The sequence below is a fragment of the Balaenoptera borealis genome (assembly GCF_965194805.1).
Source record: "Balaenoptera borealis genome assembly, chromosome: 18".
Classification (NCBI taxonomy): domain Eukaryota; kingdom Metazoa; phylum Chordata; class Mammalia; order Artiodactyla; family Balaenopteridae; genus Balaenoptera; species Balaenoptera borealis.
The window spans coordinates 19143231-19168997 of record NC_138877.1 but is presented as its reverse complement, the minus strand read 5'-3'; the positions used below and the strand labels follow the sequence as shown (position 1 = coordinate 19168997).

The following is a 25767-nucleotide window of genomic DNA, read 5'->3' as shown; positions in this document are numbered from 1 at the left end:
TGGCATGAGATCACTCAGGAAAAAGTGTGTGGAGTAAGAAAAGAAGACGGTCTTGGACAGAACTCAAAGGAACTCCAACAACAAAGGGACAAGGAGTACTCCATAACAGAGACTGAAGGAACAGGCAGAGTAGGAAGATACAGGAGAACAGTGACACAGAAGCCTAGGGGCGTGAGCATCACACAGAGGAGGTAGTGTCAGTGTCGGACGCTGCTGAGAGGCCAAACAAGGTAAGGACGGAGAAAGGTCCACAGGATTTAACGAAAATTGCTGGTGACCTTAAGAAGAGTTTCAGTGAGGCTGTGGATGGACAAGGCCAGGCTGCGGCAAGTTGAGAGCGTGCGAAAGGTGAAGAGGAGGAAACAGTGAACGGAAAGAACTTGTTCAAGAAATTTGACTGTGAAGAGGGGCCTCCCTGGGGGCGCAGTGGTTGGGAGTCCGCTTGCCAATGCAGGGGACACGGGTTTGAGCCCTGGTCCGGGAAGATCCCACATGCCGCGGAGCAACTAAGCCCATGCGCCACAACTACTGAGCCTGCGCTCTAGAGCCCACGAGCCACAACTACTGAGCCCGCGTGCCACAACTATTGAGCCCGCGTGCCTATGGCCCGTGCCCCGCAGCGGGAGAGGTCACCGCAATGAGAGGCCCATGCACCACGGCGGGGAATGGCCCCTGCTCGCCACAACTGGAGGGGGCCAGCGCGCAGCAGCGGGGACCCAATGCAGCCAAAAATAAATAAATAAAATAAATAAATTTATAAAAAAAAAAAAGAAAAAGAAATTTGACTATGAAGGAAAAAGGAGAAAGAGGATAGTAACTGTAAAATGGGCTGGAGCTGAAGGACAGATTTTGGATGATCTTTTTATTCCAAACATGTTAGACACCTGAAAATGTTTAAATGTTATTGGGAAGGAGTCAGTAGAAAGAGGAGAGGACATAACTAAATGAGGTTTCTGAGAAAGACCAGGGAATGGGATCTGAAGCAGAGGTGTACATAAGCTATAGAAAGCGGGGGAATCTTCCATACAACACAAGAGAAGGACGGATACGAAGAAAGGGAGTTTAAAGTTGGGGAACCAGAAGTTGGAGTTAATTTCTTTCTTTATCATTCTCTCTGCTATTGAGACTCTGCTAAAAGAGGCTGCATTTTTCAGTTCCACCAGCAATTTATGAGGGTTCCAATTTCTCCATATCCTCACCTAATTATTGTCTGTCTTTGTCATTATAATCATCCTAGTGGGTGTGAGGTGGTATGTCATTGTGGGTTTGATTTGCATTTGAGGGCATTCTCTCCTGAGGTCACCAATTCTCCCAGTGAAGGAAGATGGAAGGCTTACTGTTGAGAGCAAGAGGGGCGGTAGCAACAGAAAATGGGGTGAAGCAATAAAAACAAGGGTCTGAAGTCTGAAGCAGCCACCAGGGAGGATGGGAAAGAGCACTGACCAGGGAAACCTAAAAAGATGCTAAGACAGGGTCCGGTGGGTGCTGGAGACCATAAGTCTATAAAGGCATCCATTTGATCTCCTGTGAGATTTTCTTCTCCAAGAAAAGAGGTTTTTTTGGTTTTCTGGGTTTTTTTTAAACCGAACTAACCAGAATTGGAATGGAAAGTTGCTCAGAGAACTTTTTCATTTAAAGGCAATAAGAAGTGCCCCTGAAAAATCCATCAGTTATTTTTTAAAGTCCTGCAACATATCCATTAGAAATGACAGTCTGGGGCTTCCCTGGTGGCGCAGTGGTTGAGAATCTGCCTGCCAATGCAGGGGACACGGGTTCGAGCCCTGGTCTGGGAAGATCCCACATGCCGCGGAGCAGGTGGGCCCGTGAGCCACAGCTACTGAGCCTGAGCGTCTGGAGCCTGTGCTCCGCAACAAGAGAGGCCGCGATAGTGAGAGGCCCGCACACCGCGATGAAGAGTGGCCCCCGCTTGCCGCAACTAGAGAAAGCCCTCACACAGAAACGAAGACCGAACACAGCCAAAAATAAATAAATAAATGGAAAAAAAAAAAAAAAAGAAATGACAGTCTGCATAAGATTCACTCTCCTTGACCCTTGAGAGCAAAGCACCCCTCAAGACATGTGTTCACCGCAGCAGATCTTACATCTGTACTGCCAAGACTCACGACTACAATCATGGTGCTAAATTCAGCAAATGGCAAACTGCAAGGAACACCACACATCTGTCATCTCAACAACTGGCAATTCCTTTAAAACATGTCAGATAATCCTATCACCAAGTGTTAAGACTGATAATAGCAATCATATATACAAATAATAACCAAATACACAAAAGAAAATGACTTTTGACTTAACCAGTTAGTTACCTAGTACTCGACACAGCCAGTCTTCAGTTTAATCAATTCAGTAAGTACATCCCTATGTTAATATGAAGTAAAGATTTAATTCATTTAGAGATTTATCTTTAAAGCATGCCACTGCATATGCTGGCCACAATTTTGTGCTCAGGGATCCCATCTTGGAACTGACTTACCTGTGAACCAGATTTATACCCAGGGTTTGTTACCTTTTGCTGAGTAATATGCCATTCCAGAAACTCAGTGGCTTAAAACAACGGCAATTTGCTATTTCTCTCAATTCTGTGTTTTGACTGGGCTCAGCTGGGGTCACAGGCACTGGGAACTTGACTAGGGCTGAAACAGGCCTTGCTCGCATTATCTCTCTCAGGTGGGTTCTCTTTCTCCACCTAGTCTAGCCCAAGCCTCTGTACGTGCTGTTGGCCTCCAAGAGGGTAAATGCTGGAGCTGCCAGGCCTCTTAAGGACTAGGTCCAGAACTGGCACACATCACTTCCACCACGTTCTACTGGTCAAAGTAAGTCACAAGGCCAGCCTAGATTCAGAGGGAGCAGAAACAGACGGCATCTCTTGATGGGAGAAGCAGCAGTAGTGGAGGGGTGGGAGGAATTGCTGACAGTCATCTTTGGAAAACACCTCTACCACAGCTGTAAACAATATTACCGAATGCTTTACACAATACCACCTGAGTTCAGGATTGAAGCACTGAGAGGGGATAGACCTTGTCTATTTCCAAAACTAGAACTTTTTCTTAAGCATGAAAAAGAATACCTGGGCAAAAATATTCTTTTTCCCCCATGGAAGGCTAAGCTTAGAAAAGCCATGGAATCTTTTCTGGGGTTGTGGGATAAACAGAGACCATCCTTCAGGAATGGTCTGAGTATAATCTTCCCCAGATGGGATTCATCATTTTCTGAAGTCATTTCACACCTTACAATATATTATGTATGCATGAGTATGATCTCATTTTTTAAAGTATATCTAATACTAAAAAACATAGAGGTCTCCCCAACTATTTGAATTCTTGCTATCCAAACTCTATCTAAACTCAAGAAGCAAATAGATTTGGGTAAATTCTTCAATACTCAAACTTTTGTTACTGGCTCTCCTAGGCTCAGGAATGAACTAGATTTGGATATCACAGTATCTCTTACAATCTGGAATTTCACTATCTGAACACAGCAACCCAGTAAATCTGTCTTGTAAAAAGGACTTACACACCAGGGCTTCCCTGGTGGCATAGTGGTTAAGAATCCACCTGCCAATGCAGGGGACATGGGTTCGAGCCCTGGTCCAGGAAGATCCCACATGCCGCGGAGCAACTAAGTCCGTGCGCCACAACTACTGAGCCTGCGCTCTAGAGCTCGCAAGCCACAACTACTGAAGCCCGTGGGCCTAGAGCCCGTGCTCTGCAACAAGAGAAGCCACCTCAATGAGAAGCCCGCTCACCGCAACTAGAGAAAGCCCGCGCACAGCAACAAAGACCCAACACAGCCAAAAATAAATAAATTTTAAAAAGGGCTTACACCCTAAAATATTAACTTGTTATCTTTAGATGATATAAATTACATGTAATGTACATTCTTCTTTATGCTTCTGCTTGGACTCTAGATTCCTTGAGGGTCCAAACCTTGTTCCCCATGCCTGTCTTACTGTTTAATGTAGTACACACAGAAGGAACAGCATAATAATAACAATAAAGGTCTTAAAAAATAAATTAAATAAATAAAAGTCAAAAAAATTTAAAAAAATAAAGAGCGATGCTTACTCCAAAAAAAAAAAATAATAATATAGGTCTTTGACTTCCCTTCAGTTTCATCTTCCCCACTCTGACTTTCAGATAAAGGAGGACACTATCTCAGACTTCTCAGCTTGAACTGCTGATTATTAAGATGAAGCCAAGCTCTTGTTGGAACACAGAGGCAACGCTTTAAAATTTTTTAAAGAATTTTTTTAAAGCTACAAACTTGACAGCATTGGTTTTTATGGCTATTTGATTTCCGAAGTTCTCAGAACTGGATCATTTGGATCACACATAAAAGCCACCGTGGAAGAAATCTCTTTAGAGATTAATGTCCCCTCTTCAAGAGAAACGCTGGAGGGTAGAAAAAAAGGACCTGTCTAGAAGTATTAATAAATGGACTAGTATTTGCACCATGGATGAAAAGATAGCCATTCCACAGATCAACTGCTATATTAATAGAATCTAAATATACAGTTACATATTCAACCCTGAAAGCAGTTTAAAAAGGTGAAATTCACCAGTGCTCACTTCAAATGGATACTTTCTAAAATCTAAAGCACACTATAAACTGTTGTCAGGGTTAAATCATTTTTCCATTACTTTCAGCATTATATACCTTGGTATTTTCATGTTACTAGCTCACAACGCACACCAGCTTCAGCAACTCATAGTATTTGCCTCCAAGGGCTATAATCCTCCCCCCAAAAAGAACAGGCCAAAGACAAATAAGACTATGAATCGGGGGTGGGGGGGGGTTAAGTGTTATAATATTGCTTTATAAAATTGTAATCCCCAGGTGCAGAGTTCTGCAGCAGATGACTTCGGAGAGTCTCACATGCAAATAAATATAAACAAAAAGCTTACTTACGAGAGCAGACCAGAGCGTGCCTAGATGTTCATCTCAAATATAATAGAGCAGGTAGTCTACCCGAGGCAGGACAAGAAATGTCTTTTCATTCGGTTCATCGCACTCCTGGATAAAAGTCCCTATTAAGTGAAACCCCTTGGTGGACTCCGTGGTGTGGGGGAAAGGAAACAGCGTAGAGTATGGTTTGTGACATTCGGAGTTGAGGAAGAGATGCTAAGATCTTGGGAAGGGCCGAGGGAGGACCGGGAGAGTCGGAGGGGAGGGCTCCTCTCACGCAAACAGCGTCGAGAGCAGAGACAGACCAGCTACGAGCAAAACCGCGTCCCTGAAGCTCAAATAAGAGAGGGAGCAGGGAAAACTTTCCCGACCTTCTCCCAACCCTGTCCCCCCTCCTCCTCGGAAGAAACGCTAGCAAAGGCGCTAACGGTGCGGAGCCGGCCGCCCCATCACCCGCCCGGATGCAGCGCCCGGCGGCCGGGGGGCCGGGGGGGCCGGGAGACCCGGGCCGGAGGGCGGGAGGGAGGGCGCAGGAGTAACGGGGCGCGCCGGCCAGGCCCGCGGGGAAGGGGGAGCAAGGAGAAGGCAGGGGCGAAAGGGGCCTCCGCGAGCTCGGGCCCGCGCCCCCCCTTCCCCACGGCTACCTGGGAGGCCAGCCGCGGCCGCGCGCCGTCCATGCAGGCCCAGCAGCCGGGAGCGCCGCGAGGACCTAGGAAGCGTCGCGGGCCGGAGACTCCCCTGCGAGTGGCGGGCGAAAGGGCGGAGCTGGAGAGTGGGCTGGGGGCCGGGCCGCCGGGTCACGTGGTCCGGGCCGCCTCACGTGATGCCGCAGCCCGGCTCGCCCGGCCAGCCCCGGGCAAATCCGCTCGCCGGGCAGGCTGGGATCCTGTAGTCTCTCGGCCCTGGGCCCGCGGGCACGGGACTCCTCAAGAAGCCGATTGGCCGTCCGAATCCGCCCCCAGGCTCTGCGGAGAGTCGCGGTCGCGCTCGGTGGCTGCCGAGACTCAAAGGCTTTTGTCTCTCAGGGAACCAGGGACGCGCGAGGGGCGGGCTCCTGCCGCCCTCCCTGGATGATTGGCCGTGGGGAGGGCCGTCCAACCACCCCAAAGGGACCTAGGAAGGACATGCAATTGGAAACTCCTCTCCCTGCTCCATAGCGCGCCCTACCCACGTGGGCATTACTGAGGTGGTGCTTGCAGGGAACAAAGGGCCTCGGAAGAGAGACTCGTTTTACTCCAGAGACGCCCCCACCATCCCATTTATCTACCGGTCGAAAAGCCCCTAAGGCCTGGGGATAGAGAATGTGGCAACTGAACCAAGATCAGAAGGAAGGAGGGAGTGAGGCACAGGGCCCAGGTAATGGAAGGAAGGCAGCACTACCTCGGGGAAGCAGGCTGTCAAGATTGGAAGGGACCTAAGACAGCAAAAGACCCATTTTTTTTCTTGTTATAAATGAGTAAACTGAGGCTGGGAGTGGAGATGCGTCCTGCTGCTTCATGCAGCCTAACATCTATTGAGACCACAGTCATCTTTATAAAGTACTGCACAGCTTTGTGGAAACTCCCTGGCTCTACAGTATAAAGTCCCAACTTCTTGGCATAACTTTCCAAGCAATTTTGTTTAAACTTACTTTTCCCATTTAAATAGGAAAACACAGCATTTTCTAAGCTAAAAGAAGCCTACTTTTCCTCATCTTCCAGCGCTTCTGCAACACTACTCGAGGCTCTGGCTGCAGAGAATTCCTGTTTTCCTTGACTGCTCAATTTTCTTTAGATTACTTACTTTTTCCCTGAGTTTGCTTTACTCCTCTTTATGTTTGTTCATTCTTTTGCCTCAGTCTGAAATGCCTTGAATCTGCACCTTCTCCTCCCATAAAGAAAACCAGAACCAGACAGTAGTTAAGGCAGTAAAAACAGATTTTAGTCAAAAACTATTGCAATAGGGGAACTGAGCCCAGTTCTATACTGAGGTTTCTTTTCCCCTATTGCAATAGTTCCTGAATAAACTCTGTTCTTACTGCTTTAACCACTGTTGAGCCCTTGTTATCTTTAACAACACGCCAAGGTACACATCAGTCTCCTACTCATCTTTCAAAATCCAGGTAAAATACCACCTTGTCTTCCTACCCTACATCCTCCTCCTGATTCAACAGCATCGGCAACTGAAGTTCATTCAGATGGTGTCAGATGTAACTCCTTCCCTGATTTCCAGGACCCTGTACATATTCTGATACATAAATCTCACATTGCTCAAAAATGTACTGTTCACTTCCTCTAAGAAGTAAATTATCCCTATCTTCTTCCCTAGATTATAAACTCTTTAAAACAAGACTTCTGGGCTTATTTCTGTGCCCTCAGTAGCCACTGAATGAGGAGGGTCCGTGTGGTAGGTCCTCAACAACCACTGAGTGAAGGTCCACGTGATAGACCCTTAATATCCACTGAACGAAGTGGCTTGACCAAGGTAGCAGCGGTTTAGTGAATTTACTAAAAGAGGCCTACTTTTCTCAAAACACTGAAGTCAGTTTCTTTAGGCTCCAACCTGATCAAAATTACTTCAATAAAACATGTTTGAGAAAAAATGGGGGTTTGTGTCATCGAACACTTCCTGAACATTCATTGCTTATCGTGTACCTGATGCTGTATTTGCAGCATCTTGGAGGATGAAAAATTGAATAAGACATGGTTGCTGATCTCAAGGAAGGTGTAGTCTGGTTATTCCAGCCCAGGGTGAAAAGTGTGATACAGAATGCTTCAGTGAACACACATGGGGGACCACGAGTTATACAGGGGGTTAGGAAAAAAACTTCCTGGGAAGGTGAATTTGGTGGACAAGCGGTAGTTAGATGAAAAAGGGAGGGAAGGCTCTTCCAGAAGAGAGAGCAGTGTGTTCAAAGATAGCAAAGCCTGAAACAGTGTTATTTAAGAAAAGCAAGTAACCCTGACTGGCTGGACTTGATGACCTCATTTACATCTGGAACAAAGGAAACCTAATTAGGTTAACGTTAATGTACTTGAAAGAATTCGCCATTTATTAGTATTAGTATTATTTATTGGATTGAGTAACTTTCCATTAGACAAATCTAGGCTCTTCACCTAAAATTGACCTGTGCACTAGTGCTGGGTGATTTTTTTTTTACTTTTTTTTTTTTCCAGCTCCAAAAGCTCTCTACAATTGTTATCTGAAAACAGCAAAATTAGTTGTTCCAAAAGAGATTATTTTAGAGCCCTCTGAACTTTTTCTACAGGACCAAAGAACTCAATTTACAAATAGTAGTTTAAGAAGAAACTGGGCTCTGTCTCCAGACGTGGGCGAGGAGGAAGACTCTTCTAGGTGTTCACGCTAATACAGGACTATGCTGGTAAAAAGCATCTGTCACGAACCTAGGGAAACACAGTTAACGGAAGGGTTAAGGTGGGGTGGGACATAGGAGAACAGTTCTAATCACTCTTAGAGGCTTCAGAAGTTCATTTCCAAAGGTAAGCTCTCAGAAAATGGAAAATTAGAGCATCACCTTTTGTTTGCTCCCTTTTCTTCCACTGTGCTCTTCTACTGTGGGTGTCATTTGGGGCAGGTGTGGGTCAGCCAATCCAGCCCCACTTCCTTCAGCTGGACTATCTAACACTTGATTGAGTGCACCTCTTACACAATTTTCTTTGCCAAGAAAATCTTCTGAAGGTCCCCTAGGCGGACACTTGTTTTTCATACACTCGAAAGTTCTTGACAGTCAGCAAGCAAAAATAAAAGAGATTTCAGTTACTTCCTCAAAGACTTGAATGTTATTTCTCCTGAGAGAATGAAAACAGCTGGGAGCACTCAGATTATCTCCACCTTTTCTTCTCTGCCCCTCCCTCTTCTCATGGTTGGTCAAGATTGAGAGAAATAAGCCAGAGAACCACCAACACTTATAATGGCTAAATAGGGAATATTTAGGTCACTATATCAGATTGTTTACCTGTGTATGTAATTCATAGTCAGGAAATCTGTCTGACATTCTCAAAAACATCATTATTTCTGAGAATTGAGAATGACATAACTTTTAGGATTCTGCAAATGTAATAAAATACAGAATCTATCTAGAGGGAGATTCCACCGTGATTTTCAATTAGCTTAACCAAACAGGTGAACGTGATCAGTCACAATAAGTTTTACAACCTCAATCCTTACTGATCAAACTACTTTGGGGATAATTTCTGCTCTTATAGTTGGGATAAATAAACATGGCATAAAACAAGGCGGGGCAGGGGGGAAGCTTGAGAGAAGTGATAATGGAGACTAGGAAAAGAATTTTAATTCTAATTCCTTTTTTCCCTCACCCCGAGAACCAGATGAATTCCCTTTGCTCACCATGAAAACACATTAAATAAACAAACAAGCATCTTAGCCCTGGCTAAAGTAGACTACTCTGCTGATTCATATCTTCACCTGCACTGAGGCAGATGCTACGCTGAACAGGTGGCATAAAAAGATAAACCTGGGGTGGGATAGGGAGGGCAGGAGGGAGCCGCAAGAGGGAGGAGATATGGGGATATATGTATATGTATAGCTGATTCACTGTGTTGTAAAGCAGAAACTAACACACCATTGTAAAGCAATTATACTTCTATAAAGATGTTAAAAAAAATAAATAAAAAGTAAAAAGATAAACCTACTTTGTTCCCTGGACCAGGCATGAGACTACTCCTCTCATAGTATCGATGTCACTCCCACATAAGATCACCTTTATGTGTAAAAGTGATCCAGTACACTCTGTTTAGAATTGCTTCCTTGCCCTTTGTCAGATGAAAGAGCTTCTTAAATATGGAATTCGACCAAGGAATCCACTTTATAACAAAGGAGAGGCAGCAGTGGGCACATGGCTGTGGAATCCACTGGACCTATCCCTTGGCAAAACACCCAGAAGCTACTGGCCCAATAAGCAATAGAGCAGCCTGTTGAAAGCTTGGCTGAATTGCCAGCTTGGGGATGATACCCTATGAGGATAAAGTGCTACCCTCTAGGAAGCAGTAATGCTCTAAATCAATCACCATTATATGGTGCTGTATTCCCAGAATACCTGGGAATGAGATCCAAGTGTGGAAGCAGGAGTGTCCCTATTTACCATCAATTCCAGTGAGCCACTTGGGGAATTTCTGCTTTTTCATCCTCACAACTGTAACCACAGGTTTAAAGGTCTTGGTTCTCAGAGGGGGAACGTTTCTACCAGGGAACACAGCAGGAATATCCATTGAACTTTAGGCTACACCACCACCCAGGCACTTTGGGCCCCTCGTTTCAAGGACCAGCAGGCAAGAGTAAGATCCTGGTGGGCGTAGTTGACTCTTACCATCAAGAGGCAGCAAGGCTACTGTTACACAGTGGAGGCAGGGAAGCGTGCGTTTGGTGCACCCAGGTAATCAACTTAGACATCTTTTAGTACTGTCTTGTGCAATTTTGATGACAAATGGACAAGAGCAGCAGGTGCAGCCTGAGAAGGGCATGGTAAACAGTAACTGGAACTCGTGGGTTTGGAGGGTCTGAGTCACTCCACTGGGTAAATCACCTAAACCTTCAGAGGTGCTAATTGACAGTGAGGCGGGAGAGGATGGGTACTGGTTGCAGCCTCAAGACCAACTGCAGCAGCAGGGGGGGGTTGTAGTTCATCTTCCTAACCTTCCTCTTTATAAGTTTCCCAAGGAAAAACGGCACCCCAGTGTCCTGAAGGAACTGCTCCTCAGATTCGTGTGAAGGAAGTGGATCTGAGTGGCGCAAGGCATGGACCACCCTGGATGGGATACGGCCCTGCCCAGACCACAGCTGCAGCCCTCTTAGGAACTGCTTCAGCTGAAGAGAACTGGTTTGCTGAAAGTCAGCCCCTTTCTGGGAAGCCAGCCTCCGCTGACTGATTGCTGCTCAGTCTTACTTTCTTTTGTTCAAATGGTGTTAATTAGAGTCCCTCCTAATAAACTTTCTATGTGCTAATCATCTCAGAGTCGACTTCCCAGGAAATCTTATCTTTGACAGTCTCTTTAGTGTAGATTGCAGTTTGAAGGAGAAGACACTAAACAAGTAAAATGAATTTATGACTTGTACTCTGAAGGAGATGAGCAAGATGCAGTAATAGCAAACACAGGGAAGGTGTACTTGGAGAGGAGGTGACATTTAAGCCAAATATTACACGATAGCAGTCAGCCATGGGAAGAGCAGGTAGGAGAGTGTGTCTTAGGAAGAGAAACATCTTGGATAAAGGCTCTTCCCAAAGAGCTTAGCCTGTTGAAGTACCACCCAGAGATCTGTAGTCCTTTTAAAGGATTTTGTTTCAAATGCAATGGGAGGCCTTTAAAGGGTTTTTAAGCAAGAGTGTAAAATGCTGTGATTTGCACTTTTAAAAAATTCTCTCTGATAGTGAGGAAAAAGACTGGATGGGAAGAAACCATTAAGGAGGTTACTGCAACATCAAGAAACATGCCCACCCAAAGTTTGCCCCTTCCCCTCCAAACCATGTTCCAGGTGCCCAAGACCCTGGAATTCCCAGTCCACTTCTAGGACGTACATGGACCTCTTCCCTATATCCATCCCCCCTAAGACAGACTGCATACCCTTAGGGCCATGGGGTGGTCAGGGAGGGACTGTTGTAGGGCTTGGAAGTGGAGTCTCCCCAAGCATATGTGTAAAGCTCCTTGCAGTGTGGGATGAAGCCAGGATTGGAAAAGATGGGAGATGAACTCTGGGACAGAGACCAGGATGGTACTCCCTCCCTGCTGTGCCAAGTTCCAATATAGAACCCCAAAGATTCCAAGAATACTAAATTCAAGGCTTGGCCATCCAGGTTATTAAAAAGCTGTATTTGTCAAGACACAATAGAATATATTTTATTCAAATTGTTGGCTTGATTTTTAACTCATAAATTTTTAGACATATGATATGTGGGCCTCCATTTGTAATTTTGCACTGGGTTCTACAAATGTTAAGGATGGGCTTAAAAGTCACATTCACCTACAAAGAAACAATACACATACAAAGCTGGCTTCTTACAAACAATAGGTGACAAAGATAATGAAATAATATCTTCAAAATGATGGGGGAAAATATCTGTTAATCTAGAACTTTCTATCCAGTTAAGCTAACATTCAAAGGTGAGGATAAAATAAAGACGTTTTCAAACCAAGACTAAGAGAATTTCCCACTCACAGACCCTTGCAGAAAGAAGAAAAATAAACCAAGGAGGAAGGATTAGAATGCAAGAATCAATAATGAGCAAAGAAATTAGTAGATACATTGGTAAATCTAAGTAAACACTGACTATAAAAAATTACTAATTTTTAGAGGGTAAACACAGGGTGAAACTAGGATATTACACAGCAATCACACTGAAGATGAAAGGCAAAATTCAGAGTTAAACATTCTAAGGTCCTTATGATGTTGCATATACAATGTTAAAAAATTTATCTATTACTTTTAATATTTTTAAGGAAAACATCTTAAGCAAATATGCAAAAAAGAAAGAAAAAAATGAATAGTTAGGATGGACTGAAAAAAAGCAAAATAAGTTTAACCGGTAGTACATATAAAATCATCCTCGTTTCAAAATGCAAAATCAGGCACCAATGTATTCTTTGTAAACTTCCTCTAACCGAAACCACAGACCATAAAATACCATCTCTGCCACTATTGTCCCCCAATTATAAAGTATTGTTCAGCTGTTGCTCTTCATTCTTATAAAACTCCATGGAAGATAGATACTAAAATGTTAGGGGGAATCTCATATACTTGGGGCTTTTATACCAGTGAGTCTAGTATCAATAACTATTTGCACAAAACTCCACTCTTTTCTGTGGGCAATACCACAGAAGGTCTCGAGGAGACCTTCAAGACGGCAGAGGAGTAAGACGTGGAGATCACCTTCCTCCCCACAGATACATCAGAAATACATCTACATGTGGAACAACTCCTACACAACACCTACTGAACGCTGGCAGAAGACCTCAGACTTCCCAAAAGGCAAGAAACTCCCCACGTACCTGGGTAGGGCAAAAGAAAAAAGAAAAAACAGTGACAAAAGAATAGGGACAGGACCTGTACCTCTGGGAGGGAGCTGTGAAGAAGGAAAAGTTTCCACACACTAGGAAGCCACTTTGCGGCGGGGATGGCGGGGTTGGGGGGGAGCTTCAGAGCCACGGAGGACAGTGCAGCAACAGGGGTGCAGAGGGCAAAGCGGAGAGATTCCCGCACAGAGGATCAGTGCCGACCAGCACTCACCAGCCCGAGAGGCTTGTTTGCTCACCCATCGGGGTGGCCGGGGGCTGAGAGCTGAGGCTCAGGCTTCGGAGATCAGAACCCAGTAAGAGGACTGGGGTTGGCGGCATGAACACAGCCTGAAGGGGGCTAGTGAGCCACAGCTAGCCGGGAGGGAGCCCGGGAAAAAGTATGGAGCTGCCAGAAATGCAAGAGACCATTGTTTCGTGGTGCACGAGGAGAGGGGATTAAGAGCACCGCCTAAACGAGCTCCAGAGACGGGCGCGAGCTGCGGCTATCAGCGCGGGCCCCAGAGACGGGCATGGGATGCTAAGGCTGCTCCTGCAGCCACCAAGAAGCCTGTGAACAAGCACAGGTCACTCTTCACACCTCCCCTCCTGGGAGCCTATGCAGCCCGCCACAGCCAGGGTCCCGTGATCCAGGGACAACTTCCCCAGGAGAACGCACGGCGTGCCTCAGGCAGGCGCAACGTCACTCTGGTCTCTGCTGCCGCAGGCTCGCCCCACATTCCGTACCCCTCCCTCCCCCCAGCCTGGGTGAGCCATAGCCCCCTAATCAGCTCTCCTTTAAACCCGTCCTGTAAGAGCAGGAACGGACACCCTCAGGCAACCTACACGCAGAGGCAGCGCCAAATCCAAAGATGAACCCCAGGAGCTGTGCGAACAAAGAAGAGAAACGGAAATCTCTCCCTGCAGCCTCAGGAGCAGCGGATTAAATCCCCACGATCAACTTGATGTACCCTGCATCTGTGGAATACCTGAATAGACAACAAATCACCCCAAACTGAGGCAGTGCACTTTGGGAGCAACTGTAGACTTGGGGTTTGCTTTCTGCATCTAATTTGTTTCTGGTTTTATGTTTATCTTAGTTTAGTATTTAGAGTTTATTATCATTGGTAGATTTGTTTATTGATTTGGTTGCTCTCTTCTTCCTTTTTTTTTATATATATAGATATATATATATTTTTTCCTTTTTTTCTTTTTGTGAGTGTGTATGTGTATGCTTCTTTGTGTGATTTTCTCTGTATAGCTTTGCTTTTACCATTTGCCCTAGGGTTCTGTCTGTCCTTTTTTTTTTTTTTTTTTAGTACAGTTTTTAGCACTTGGTATCATTGGTGGATTTGTTTTTTGGTTTGGTTGCTCTCTTCTTTCTTTCTTTTCTTTTTTTATTACTTTGTAATTTTTTTATTTTTAATAATTATTTTTTATTTCTTATTTTAATAACTTTATTTTTTTCTGTCTTTATTTCTTTTTCTCTCCCTTTTCTTCTGAGCCATGTGGCTGACAGGCTCTTGGTGCTCTGGCTGGGTGTCAGACCTGTGTCTCTGAGGTGGGAGAGCCAAGTTCAGGACATTGGTCCACTAGAGACCTCCTGGCTCCACGTAATATCAAATGGCAAAAGCTCTCCCAGAGATCTCCATCTCAACGCTAAGACCCAGCTCCACTCAATGACCACCAAGCTACAGAGCAGGACACCCTATACCAAACAATCAGCAAGACAGGAACACAACCCCACCCATTAGCAGAGAGGCTGCCTAAAATCATAATAAGGTCACAGACACCCCAAAACACACCACCGGACGTGGTCCTGCCCACCGGAAAGACAAGATCAAGCCTCATCCACCAGAACACAGGCTCTACTCCCCTCCACCAGGAAGCCTACACAGCCCACTGAACCACCTTAGCCACTGGGAACAGACACCAAAAACAACGGGAACTACGAACCTGCAGCCTGTGAAAAGGAGACCCCAAACACAGTAAGTTAAGCAAAATGAGAAGACAGAGAAACACACAGCAGATGAAGGAGCAAGGTAAAAACCCACCAGACCTAACAAATGAAGAGGAAATAGGCAGTCTACCTGAGAAAGAATTCAGAGTAATGATAGTAAAGATATCCAAAATCTTGGAAATAGAATGGAGAAAATACAAGAAACGTTTAACAAGGACCTAGAAGACCTAAAGAGCAAACAAACAATGATGAACAACACAATAAATGAAATTAAAAATTCTCTAGAAGGGATCAATAGCAGAATAACTGAGGCAGAAGAACAGATAAGTGACCTGGAAGATAAAAGAGTGGAAATAACTACTGCAGAGCAGAACAAAGAAAAAAGAATGAAAAGAATTGAGGACAGTCTTAGAGACCTCTGGGACAACATTAAACGCACCAACATTCGAATTATAGGGATCCCAGAAGAAGAAGAGAAAAAGAAAGGGACTGAGAAAATATTTGAAGAGATTATAGTTGAAAACTTCCCTAATATGGGAAACGAAATAGTTAATCAAGTCCAGGAAGCACAGAGAGTCCCATACAGGATAAATCCAAGGAGAAACACACCAAAACAAATATTAATCAAACTATCAACAATTAAATACAAAGAAAAAATATTAAAAGCAGCAAGGGAAAAACAACAAATAACATACAAGGGAATCCCCATAAGGTTAACAGTTAATCTTTCAGCAGAAACTCTGCAAGCCAGAAGGGAGTGGTAGGACATACTTAAAGTGATGAAAGGGAAAAACCTACAACCAAGATTACTCTACCCAGCAAGGACCTCATTCAGATTTGACGGAGAAATTAAAACATTTACAGACAAGCAGAACTAAGAGAATTCAGCACCACCAAACCAGCTTTACAACAAATGCTAAAGGAACTTCTCTAGGCAGGAAACACAAGAGAAGGAAAAGACCTACAATAACAAACCCAAAACAATTAAGAAAATGGTAATAGGAACATACATATTGATAATTACCTTAAATGTAAATGGATTAAATGCTCCCACCAAAAGACACAGACTGGTTGAATGTATACAAAAACAAGACCCGTATATATGCTGTCTACTAGAAACCCACTTCAGACCTAGGGACACATACAGCCTAAAAGTGAGGGGATGGAAAAAGATATTCCATGCAAATGGAAATCAAAAGAAAGCTGGAGTAGCAATTCTCATATCAGACAAAACAGACTTTAAAATAAAGACTATTACAAGAGACAAAGAAGGACACTACAAAATAATCAAGGGATCAATCCAGGAAGAAGATATAACAATTCTAAATATTTATGCACCCAACATAGGAGCACCTCAATACGTAAGGCAAATAATAACAGCCATAGAAGAGGATATGGACAGTAACACAATCATAGTAGGGGACTTTAACACCCCACTTTCACCAATGGACAGATTATCCAAAATGAAAATAAATAAGGAAACAAAAGCTTTAAATGATACATTAAACAAGATGGACTTAATTGATATTTATAGGACATTCCATCCAAAAACAACAGAATACACTTTCTTCTCAAGTGCTCATGGAACATTCTCCAGGATAGATCATATCTAGGGTTACAAATCAAGCCTTGGTAAATTTAAGAAAATTGAAAATTGATATGATTATCAAGTATCTTTTCTGACCACAACACTATGAGACTAGATCAATTACAGGGAAAAGTCTGTAAAAAATGCAAACACATGGAGGCTAAACAATACACTAGTTAATAACCAAAAGATCACTGAAGAAATCAAAGAGGAAATCAAAAAATACCTAGAAACAAGTGACAGTGAAAACACGATGACCCAAAACCTATGGGATGCAGCAAAAGCAGTTCTAAGAGGGAAGTTTATAGAATACAATCCTATCTCAAGAAACAAGAAACATCTCAAATAAACAACCTAACCTTACACTTAAAGCAATTAGAGAAAGAAGAACAAAAAACCCCCCAAAGTTAGCAGAAGGAAAGAAATCATAAAGATCAGATCAGAAATAAATGAATAAGAAGTGAAGGAAACAATAGCAAAGATCAATAAAGCTAAAAGCTGGTTCTTTGAGAAGATAAACAAAATTGATAAACCATTAGCCAGACTCATCAAGAAAAACAGGGAGAAGACTCAAATCAATAGAATTAGAAATGAAAAAGGAGAAGTAACCACTGACACTGCAGAAATACAAAGGATCATGAGAGATTACTACAAGCAACTGTATGCCAATAAAATGGACAACCTGGAAGAAATGGACAAATTCTTAGGAAAGCACAACCTTCCGAAACCGAACCAGGAAGAAACAGAAAATATAAACAGACCAATCACAAGGACTGAAATTGAGACTGTGGTTAAAAATCTTCCAACAAACAAAACCCAGGACCAGATGGCTTCACAGGAGAATTCTATCAAACATTTAGAGAAGAGCTAACACCTATCATTCTCAAACTCTTCCAAAATATAGCAGAGGGAGGAACACTCCCAAACTAATTCTGTGAGGCCACCATCACCCTGATACCAAAACCAGACAAAGATGTCACAAAGAAAGAAAACTACAGGCCAATATCACTGATGAACATAGATGCAAAAATCCTCAACAAAATACTAGCAAACAGAATCCAACAGCACATTAAAAGGATCATACACCATGATCAAGTGGGGTTTATCCCAGGAATGCAAGGATTCTTCAATATATGCAAATCAATCAATGTGATACACCATATTAACAGACTGAAGGAGAAAAACCATACGATCATCTCAATAGATGCAGAAAAAGCTTTTGACAAAATTCAACCCCCATTTATGATAAAAACCCTCCAGAAAGTAGGCATAGAGGGAACTTACCTCAACATAATAAAGGCCATATATGACAAACCCACTGCCAACATCGTTCTCAATGGTGAAAAACTGAAATCATTTCCACCAAAATCAGGAACAAGACAAGGTTGTTCACTCTCACCACTATTATTCAACATAGTTTTGAAAGTTTTAGTCACAGCAATCAGAGAAGAAAAAGAAATAAAAGGAATCTAAATCAGAAAAGAAGAAGTAAAGCTGTCACTGTTTGCAGATGACATGATACTATACATAGAGAATCCTAAAGACGCCACCAGAAAACTGCTAGAGCTAATCAATGAATTTGGTAAAGTTAGCAGGATACAAAATTAATGCACAGAAATTTCTTGCATTCCTATACACTAATGATGAAAACTCTGAAAGAGAAATTAAGGAAACAGTCCCATTTACCATTGCAACAAAAAGAATACAATACCTAGGAATAAACCTACCTAAGGAGACAAAAGACCTGTATGCAGAAAACTATAAGATACTGATGAAAGAAATTAAAGATGATACAAACAGATGGAGAGATATACCATGTTCTTGGATTGGAAGAATCAATGTTGTGAAAATGACTCTACTACCCAAAGCAATCTACAGATTCAATACAATCCCTATCAAACTACCACTGGCATTTTTCACAGAACTAGAACAAAAAATTTCACAATTTGTATGGAAACACATAAGACCCCAAATAGCCAAAGCAATCTTGAGAAAGAAAAATGTAGCTGGAGGAATCAGGAGCCCTGACTTCAGACTATACTACAAAGCTACAGTAATCAAGAGAGTATGGTACTGGCACAAAAACAGAAATATAGATCAATGGAACAGGATAGAAAGCCCAGAGATAAACCCACGCACATATGGTCACCTTATTTTTCATAAAGGAGGCAAGAATATACAATGGAGAAAGGCAGCCTCTTCAATAAGTGGTGCTGGGAAAATTGGACAGCTACATGTAAAAGAATGAAATTAGAACACTCCCTAACACCATACACAAAAATAAACTCAAATGGATTAAAGACCTAAATGTAAGGCCAGACACTATCAAACTGTTAGAGGAAAACACAGGCAGAACACTCTTTGACATAAATCACAGCAAGATCCTTTTTGACCCACCTCCTAGAGAAATGGAAATAAAAACAAATATAAACAAATGGGACCTAATGAAACTTAAAAGCTTTTGCACAGCAAAGGAAACCATAGACAAGATGAAAAGACAACCCTCAGAATGGGAGAAAATATTTGCAAATGAAGCAACTGACAAAGGATTAATCTCCAAGATTTACAAGCAGCTCATGCAGCTCAATATCAAAAAAACAAACAACCCAATCCAAAAATGGCAGAAGATCTAAATAGACATTTCTCCAAAGAAGATATACAGATTGCCAACAAACACATGAAAGGATGCTTAACATCACTAATCTTTAGAGAAATGCAAATCAAAACTACAACGGGGTATCATCTCACACCAGTCAGAATGGCCATCATCAAAAAATCTACAAACGATAAATGTTGGAGAGGGTGTGGAGAAAAGGGAACCCTCTTGCACTGTTGGTGGGAATGTAAATTGATACAGCCACTATGGAGAACAGTATGGAGGTTCCTTAAAAAACTAAAAATAGAACTACCATACGACCCAGCAATCCCACTACTGGGCATATACCCTGAGAAAACCATAATTCAGAAAGAGTCATGTACCACAATGTTCATTGCAGCTCTATTTACAATAGCCAGGACATGGAAGCAACATAAGTGTCCATTGACAGATGAATGGATAAAGAAGATGTGGCACATATATACAATGGAATATTACTCAGCCACAAAAAGAAACGAAATTGACTTATTTGTAGTGAAGTGGATGGACCTAGAGTCTTTCACACACAGTGAAGTAAATCAGAAAGAGAAAAACAAATACTGTATGCTAACACATATATATGGGGGAAAAAAAATGGTTCTGAAGAACCTAGGGGTAGGACAGGAATAAAGAAGCAGATGTAGAGAATGGACTTGAGGACATGGGGAGGGGGAAGGGTAAGCTGGGACGAAGTGAGAGAGAGGCATGGACTTATATATACTACCAAATGTAAAACAGATAGCTAGTGGGAAGCAGCCGCATAACACAGGGAGATCAGCTTGGTGCTTTGTGACCACCTAGAGGGGTGGGATAGGGAGGGTGGGAGGGAGACGCAAGAGGAAGGTGATAATGGTATATGTGTATATGTATAGCTGATTCACTTTGTTATAAAGCAGAAACTAACACACCATTGTAAAGCAATTATACTCCAATAAAGATGTTAGAACAAAACAAAACAAAACAAAAAACACAGTCTCTCTCATCAGGTAGTTTACTATCTGTTAGGGAGAAGCAAGCTTTATAAACCCACCTGAAAATAAACCCTACTATAGAAGACAGCAAATGGTTAAGAGCCTTGGATTGTATAAATGTTACAGTTCAGTGTAAGTAGGATCCTTTCCAACCAGGATGTCTTGGAAGTCTTTGAATATGCGAAATTTGATCTGGGCTTTAAGAGAACTGGGAATAGGCATGAGCAAAAGCGTTAAAATATCAGAAAGTGTTGGAGCCAAGAAAAGACATTTTCAAGAAAGAAAGATAAGCATTGTGTGAAGTACTAAGAGAAATCACTGAATGAATCATAACACTGAAGTCATCACAAGGGAGAAATAATTTAAAATATTATTTTACACAGATATAAAGAACAAACTAGTAGTTACCATTGGGAGAGGGAAAGGGCGTGGGGCAAAATAGGGGTAAGGGATTAAGAGGTACAAACTATGTATAAAATATACTGTGTATAAAATACATAACCTACAGGGATATACAGTACAACACAGGGAATATAGCCAATATTTTATAATAGCTATAAATGGAATACAACCTTTAAAAATTGTGAATCACTATGGTGGACACCTAAAACTTACATGATATAGTACATCAACTATACTTCAATTTTTAAAAAATATTATTTTAAAGATAGCACCAACTTATATTTTTAATTCAGTTTTTCTTCTTTTATATTCTGTTAATTTTTCCCCAAAGTGTATGTAGCAAATATAAATACAAAATACTGACTTTCTACAAGTTACATACGTGAACTGTTCAGATTTTTCCTACATCTATACACAACTTTATTTCTCTAGTTTTAAAAAAAAAGGGGGGGGGCCCAAGTCTTGTATACTGCAGAAGAGATTTCCATACTATTGCTTGTGTGTTTTTTTTTTTTTTTTTTTTTTATGGCTGTGTTGGGTCTTCGTTTCTGTGCGAGGGCTTTCTCTAGTTGCAGCAAGTGGGGGCCACTCTTCATCGCGGTGCGCGGGCCTCTCACTATCGCGGCCTCTCTTGTTGCGGAGCACAGGCTCCAGACGCGCAGGCTCAGTAATTGTGGCTCACGGGCCCAGTTGCTCTGCGGCATGTGGGATCTTCCCAGACCAGGGCTCGAACCTGTGTCCCCTGCATTGGCAGGCAGATTCTCAACCACTGCGCCACCGGGGAAGCCCCTTGCTTGTGTTTTAAGTTCAGAGTTTTAGGCTCTTGGTCTGTATTATTAAGAGTCATGATATTGAAAACATCTAATATTTATTAAACAGGTATTGTGCTAAGCGCTTTACATGCTATTTTAGTTAATGCTAGCTGCCATAATAGATAAATCCCAGAATCTCCGTGGCTTAACAAAATCAAAGTTTATTTCTCACTTACGTAAAGTCCAAAACGAGTGTTTCTAACAGGCATAAAGCTCTCCTCCACACCGTGTTTCGGGACCAAGTTTCCTTCCATTTCCTAAAGATGGTGGTCCTGGCATCTTTAACAAGTAGCTTCCAGGGAAACTGCAGAAGTTGAAAGAACAAGGAGGATCACAATGGGAGATTTTTGCGAGCTGAGCCTAGGAGTAGCATGAATTTCTTTCTCTTACATTCCCTTGGCCAGAATTCAGTCTTATGACCACAATTAACTGCACGTGACGATGTGGGATGTGGTTTAGCTGATTGTCCAGGAAAAAAAAGAAATGATTTGGTGAACAGTTTGCGAGTCTCTGCCACACATACATTTTTCCGCATTTAATCCTAACAACCCCATTGGATATGTAGTATAATTTATAGCACTTTACAGGTGAGGAAAGTGGAATTTTGACAGGTGAAGTTCCTTACCTCACGGTTAATAAATGACAGAACTCAAATTCAAATCTAGGCAATCTAACTAAAAAACTACATTCCTTATCAAGTTAACTGCAATATGACTGAAATTCTTGTTACTGAAGAAGAATGTTTAGGCTTTTTTTAGTTATAGGAGAGGTATGACAATTTTAGAACTGTAAGTAACCCAAGCCCATCATTTTAGTGATGAAGTAATTGAGATCTAGAGGTAGAATGTCCTGTCGAAGGCTCAAATCACTGCTGCTCAGGTATCATACAACGTAAAGAACATTTTACAAGAAAATATAATCTTGACAAATTAATAACTTATGTCATACTTTCTAAAAGTTAACTTTCTAAAAGATTTGATGTAGTTAAATGCAAGCATTTAGATTTGTTGCTTGAAAAGGAAGCACAACACAGAGTAAGCCTGCCACCGTGTGGCGTGAGCCAAACTTCACATCTGTTAAATGTTTTATTCCCATTTATTGTGTTTGTTTCTAGTATATTTATTAACCAACCTAGATTTGACACTGTCTTTGATAAGAAATTCACACCCAGCTATGGTAAGTGCTATAGGTTTAACTATTTTTTAATTTCAAGATACATTTCTTCATCCAACTCTAAAAATCACTGCAATATTTCCGATCCCACTACAGGGGTGACCAACTTTTAAAAGGTGGCCCAGGCACTTCCACAAGAGGATTACTTACTTCAGTGCTTCACAAACAAGGAAACAAATTAGTTTAGTAGGATTAGTAGGATTAGTAGGATTTGTCTCAGTCCACTCAGAAGTGAATCAATGAGCCAGATTAGAAGGCAGAATTCCCAATCATACAATAGGGATATCCAAGGAGTCTTCAAATATGGATAAAACACTCCTAGGAAGAAGGAGAATCAGAATTTATACAGGAGTCACCATTTCCTAGAGTTTTAGCAAGGTATAAGCTTAATATGTTGTTTTAGCAAGGTATAAGCTTAATATGTTGTAACACGCCAGGCAGACATTTCCCTGCCCTCTCCCTGCATTTATCAAAATAAAAATGATATCTAAAGTTGTTTAAAAGGCAACAGATCTAGCGGGTGACTAAATGGAAATCCGGTATTGCTGCTGCCTCTAACACTTGTTTCAAATGATTAGGGGTGGGGCATTGGTATTCATATCCTGATATAGTTTTTACATGTCCCTCTTTTCTTTTTTAAAGTCTTATTCCTACTTCTTTCTTTTTCTACCACGGCAAACTCTGAAATATTAATTTCACATATAACTCACCTGATGTGACTGGGGAAAGCAGTTAAAGGGAAGAAAAGTTTTCAATGTTTGAGGGTTTAAAAAACCCCACATCTTCCTTTTCTCTTTTCTTTTTTTACTTTTTTGGATGGAGGGTTCATGAGAATAAGCCCACACACTGGTATGTAAATTTGTTATTCCTACCTAATGAGTTAATTGAGATGGGAGCATCAATTTAATCCAGTGACTGTGTGTCAGTATCTCTCTAGGAGAAAAAAAGTGTCAATGGAAATCCAAGCTTCTCTACACTCCAGATTTCTCCCCATCTCCTCACCTCCTCCAGCCTCCACATCTTTCCCAAGCATAGGTATGTACCAACCTCAAGAACACCAGTTGGGCAATGTTTGCTAGGGGCCAAAAGTATATGAACACTCCTATATTGTGTAAACACCCATTCTTTGGGGAATGCTCTGCCTTCCCTCTAGAGCAGCCATTGATTTCTCATCTTATCGATACCTGTGCAGCTACGGAAGATTGGCCTGGGGAAGCTGCAGCACTCCCTGTTCTAGAAAGGTCTCCTGCAGATTCTGCAAATCTCTAGGATCACATAATTTCGCCTGTGTTTTAGTATTATACTTCTTACGGCCTTCTCAATATTTAATAAATTATTTTTTAAGATAGTAACAAAAGATAACCAAGGTAGACTTATATGTACCAACATGGAGAAATCACTGCAACATTGTTAAATGAAATGTTACAGACATCACAATTACATTAAAAAAAAAGACCTAACCAAACAAAAAAAATAAAATAAAATATCTGTCTGCTCCAAAATATGTGAGTATATTATAGAAATATCACTGTAAAAATGTACATCAAACTGTGGATTCTGATTATCTCTGAGGAAGGGAGTAGTGATTTGGAGGGTGAGCTTAGGCATTTCACCTTGTAGACTTTTATATTGTTTGACGCTCATACAGAAAAATATATCCATCAAAACTTATGTAATGATTTTTAATAAAAAGAAGAGAATTGAAGTAAACACTCTGTTGCTTGCTGCCCAGAGTGACAGTAACTCGTCTGGGAAATGTAGTAAAGTCTCAAGTGCTGATCTGAGTTTCTGAGACATGACCATCCGAGCTCCTTCCTAACCAAGTGGTTTTCTTCCTGTCAACTAAAAATACACTAGCCAGTTCAGGAAATGTGGCTGACTGAAGAGCAGCTGCTGCTGAGGACCTACTTTGCATATTAAAACAACCTTGGAAGATAAATAGCAAAACCTCCCTGTCATCAGTTCCTGTTTTGAGGCACGGCTGGAGCTCATCACACACGTCTGTCTCGGCCTCCACATTATCCTTCCTGCATATTTTCAGGAGACAGTCTCTGGCCACTGTTTCTTTTCCCCCTTAGTGTCAGGAAACTACCTGCAAATATTGTAAAAGCAGAAGCTGAAGGAGCTTCAGTGCAAAGCTAACACTCTTCAGATCTTTCTTACACTGTTTCAGAAAGCAGATCATCCGCTGCTGTTTCCTTTTCATGTGTGTTTTTTTTAAACGACAAAGATCAGCTGCCAAGATACTATTTATGTTCAGAGTGAGAGAGAGAGAGAGAGAGTAAAAAGAGACAGGCACAAAAATTTCCCCCGACTCTGCCGTGTTCTTTACTCAGTTATAAAGAGATGGTGCTTCCAATAAAATGGAAACTAGAAACAGTGAAAAGTTCTGGCAGATGAGCTGTGCTGCAAATGTAAAACACAAGCCAGTTAAAGTGATAATAACTCAAAGTACAATTTGTAATGCAAAATAAAGACATTTAAAAAGAGTCTGCAATACTATATTCTACATCTAATTCTGTTACATGATGTCCTAGTCTCCATATACATGAATAATGTTGACCTCTTCCATTCACATGGCATGTAGATGCATTTTGAAAGGTTTTTAAAAAAATAATGTGATAGACTGTACAGAGCACTGCTCGTAGCTGCTCAGTAAAAATCGCACTGTAACTATAGAATATTAGAGCTGAACAAAATTTAGAGATGAACTAGTACAACCTTCTTGCTTTACAGTTGAGATAACTGAGGTTCAGAAAGATGAAATAACTTACCCAAGGTAACACAGATAGAAAGTAGCAGATCTGGGGCTAGAATCCAGATCTCCTCGTTCTTCAGCCTGCCTTCTTCCTTAATACATGATGGTGCCTCACTAATCCAGCCTCGCTATCCTGCCCTGTCTCTCATTTGCAAGATAGCAAGCAAGAATTACTGCAGCATTTCCACTGATTTCTTATCTTTGGACTCGACGACCAGGCTACACAAGCAACCAAGTGTGAGCACCTGGGACATGCCTGCTGGCACACACACGCGTGTGCACGCACACACACTGTTAACTCATGTTAAAGACGATCTTGGAAGAAAGCATGTGTGTAAGAAGACAACCCTCTACCATGGAATACTGGAGAAATGCAGTAGACACTGTTGCCCACCCAACACTATTCCCACTTTCTTCTCACTAAGAATAGTGCAACTTTACTCAGCTGTCGAGAGACAGAGACAGTACAAGACAGAGACAGAGGTGAACCCTGCCTGGCCAAACCAAGTTGTTTCATTCTCTTGGACAATGAGATATCAGAT

At 42.0% G+C, this 25767-nt stretch overlaps 2 protein-coding genes across 13 annotated transcripts in view; both read right to left on the bottom strand.

Annotated features, from left to right (window-relative positions):
* RCBTB1 (RCC1 and BTB domain containing protein 1) overlaps positions 1-21560 on the bottom strand; it is a 73004-nt gene extending 51444 nt beyond the window's left edge. For 2 of the 12 annotated variants that reach the window (XM_082365488.1, XM_082365491.1), the window contains exons 1-2: positions 5568-5910; positions 4927-5031 (exon numbers count right to left, since the gene is read on the bottom strand). Coding sequence is in view for 1 of the 12 variants with exons in the window: in XM_082365496.1 (XP_082221622.1) it covers positions 5568-5600 (33 nt within the window). In the remaining 11 variants the exon portion in view is untranslated. Of the gene's footprint in view, positions 1-4926; positions 5046-5567; positions 5911-21470 lie in introns of those variants that run through there. The other 10 variants (XM_082365502.1, XM_082365493.1, XM_082365489.1 and 7 more) reach the window with 8 other exon arrangements.
* The window catches only part of EBPL (EBP like), a 98274-nt gene continuing 80459 nt past the window's right edge, over positions 7953-25767 (bottom strand). Inside the window, exons 5-7 of the transcript XR_014236953.1 lie at positions 22618-22785; positions 8438-21598; positions 7953-8306 (exon numbers count right to left, since the gene is read on the bottom strand). The gene's annotated coding sequence lies outside the window, so the exon portion shown is untranslated. The remainder of the gene's footprint in view (positions 8307-8437; positions 21599-22617; positions 22786-25767) is intronic.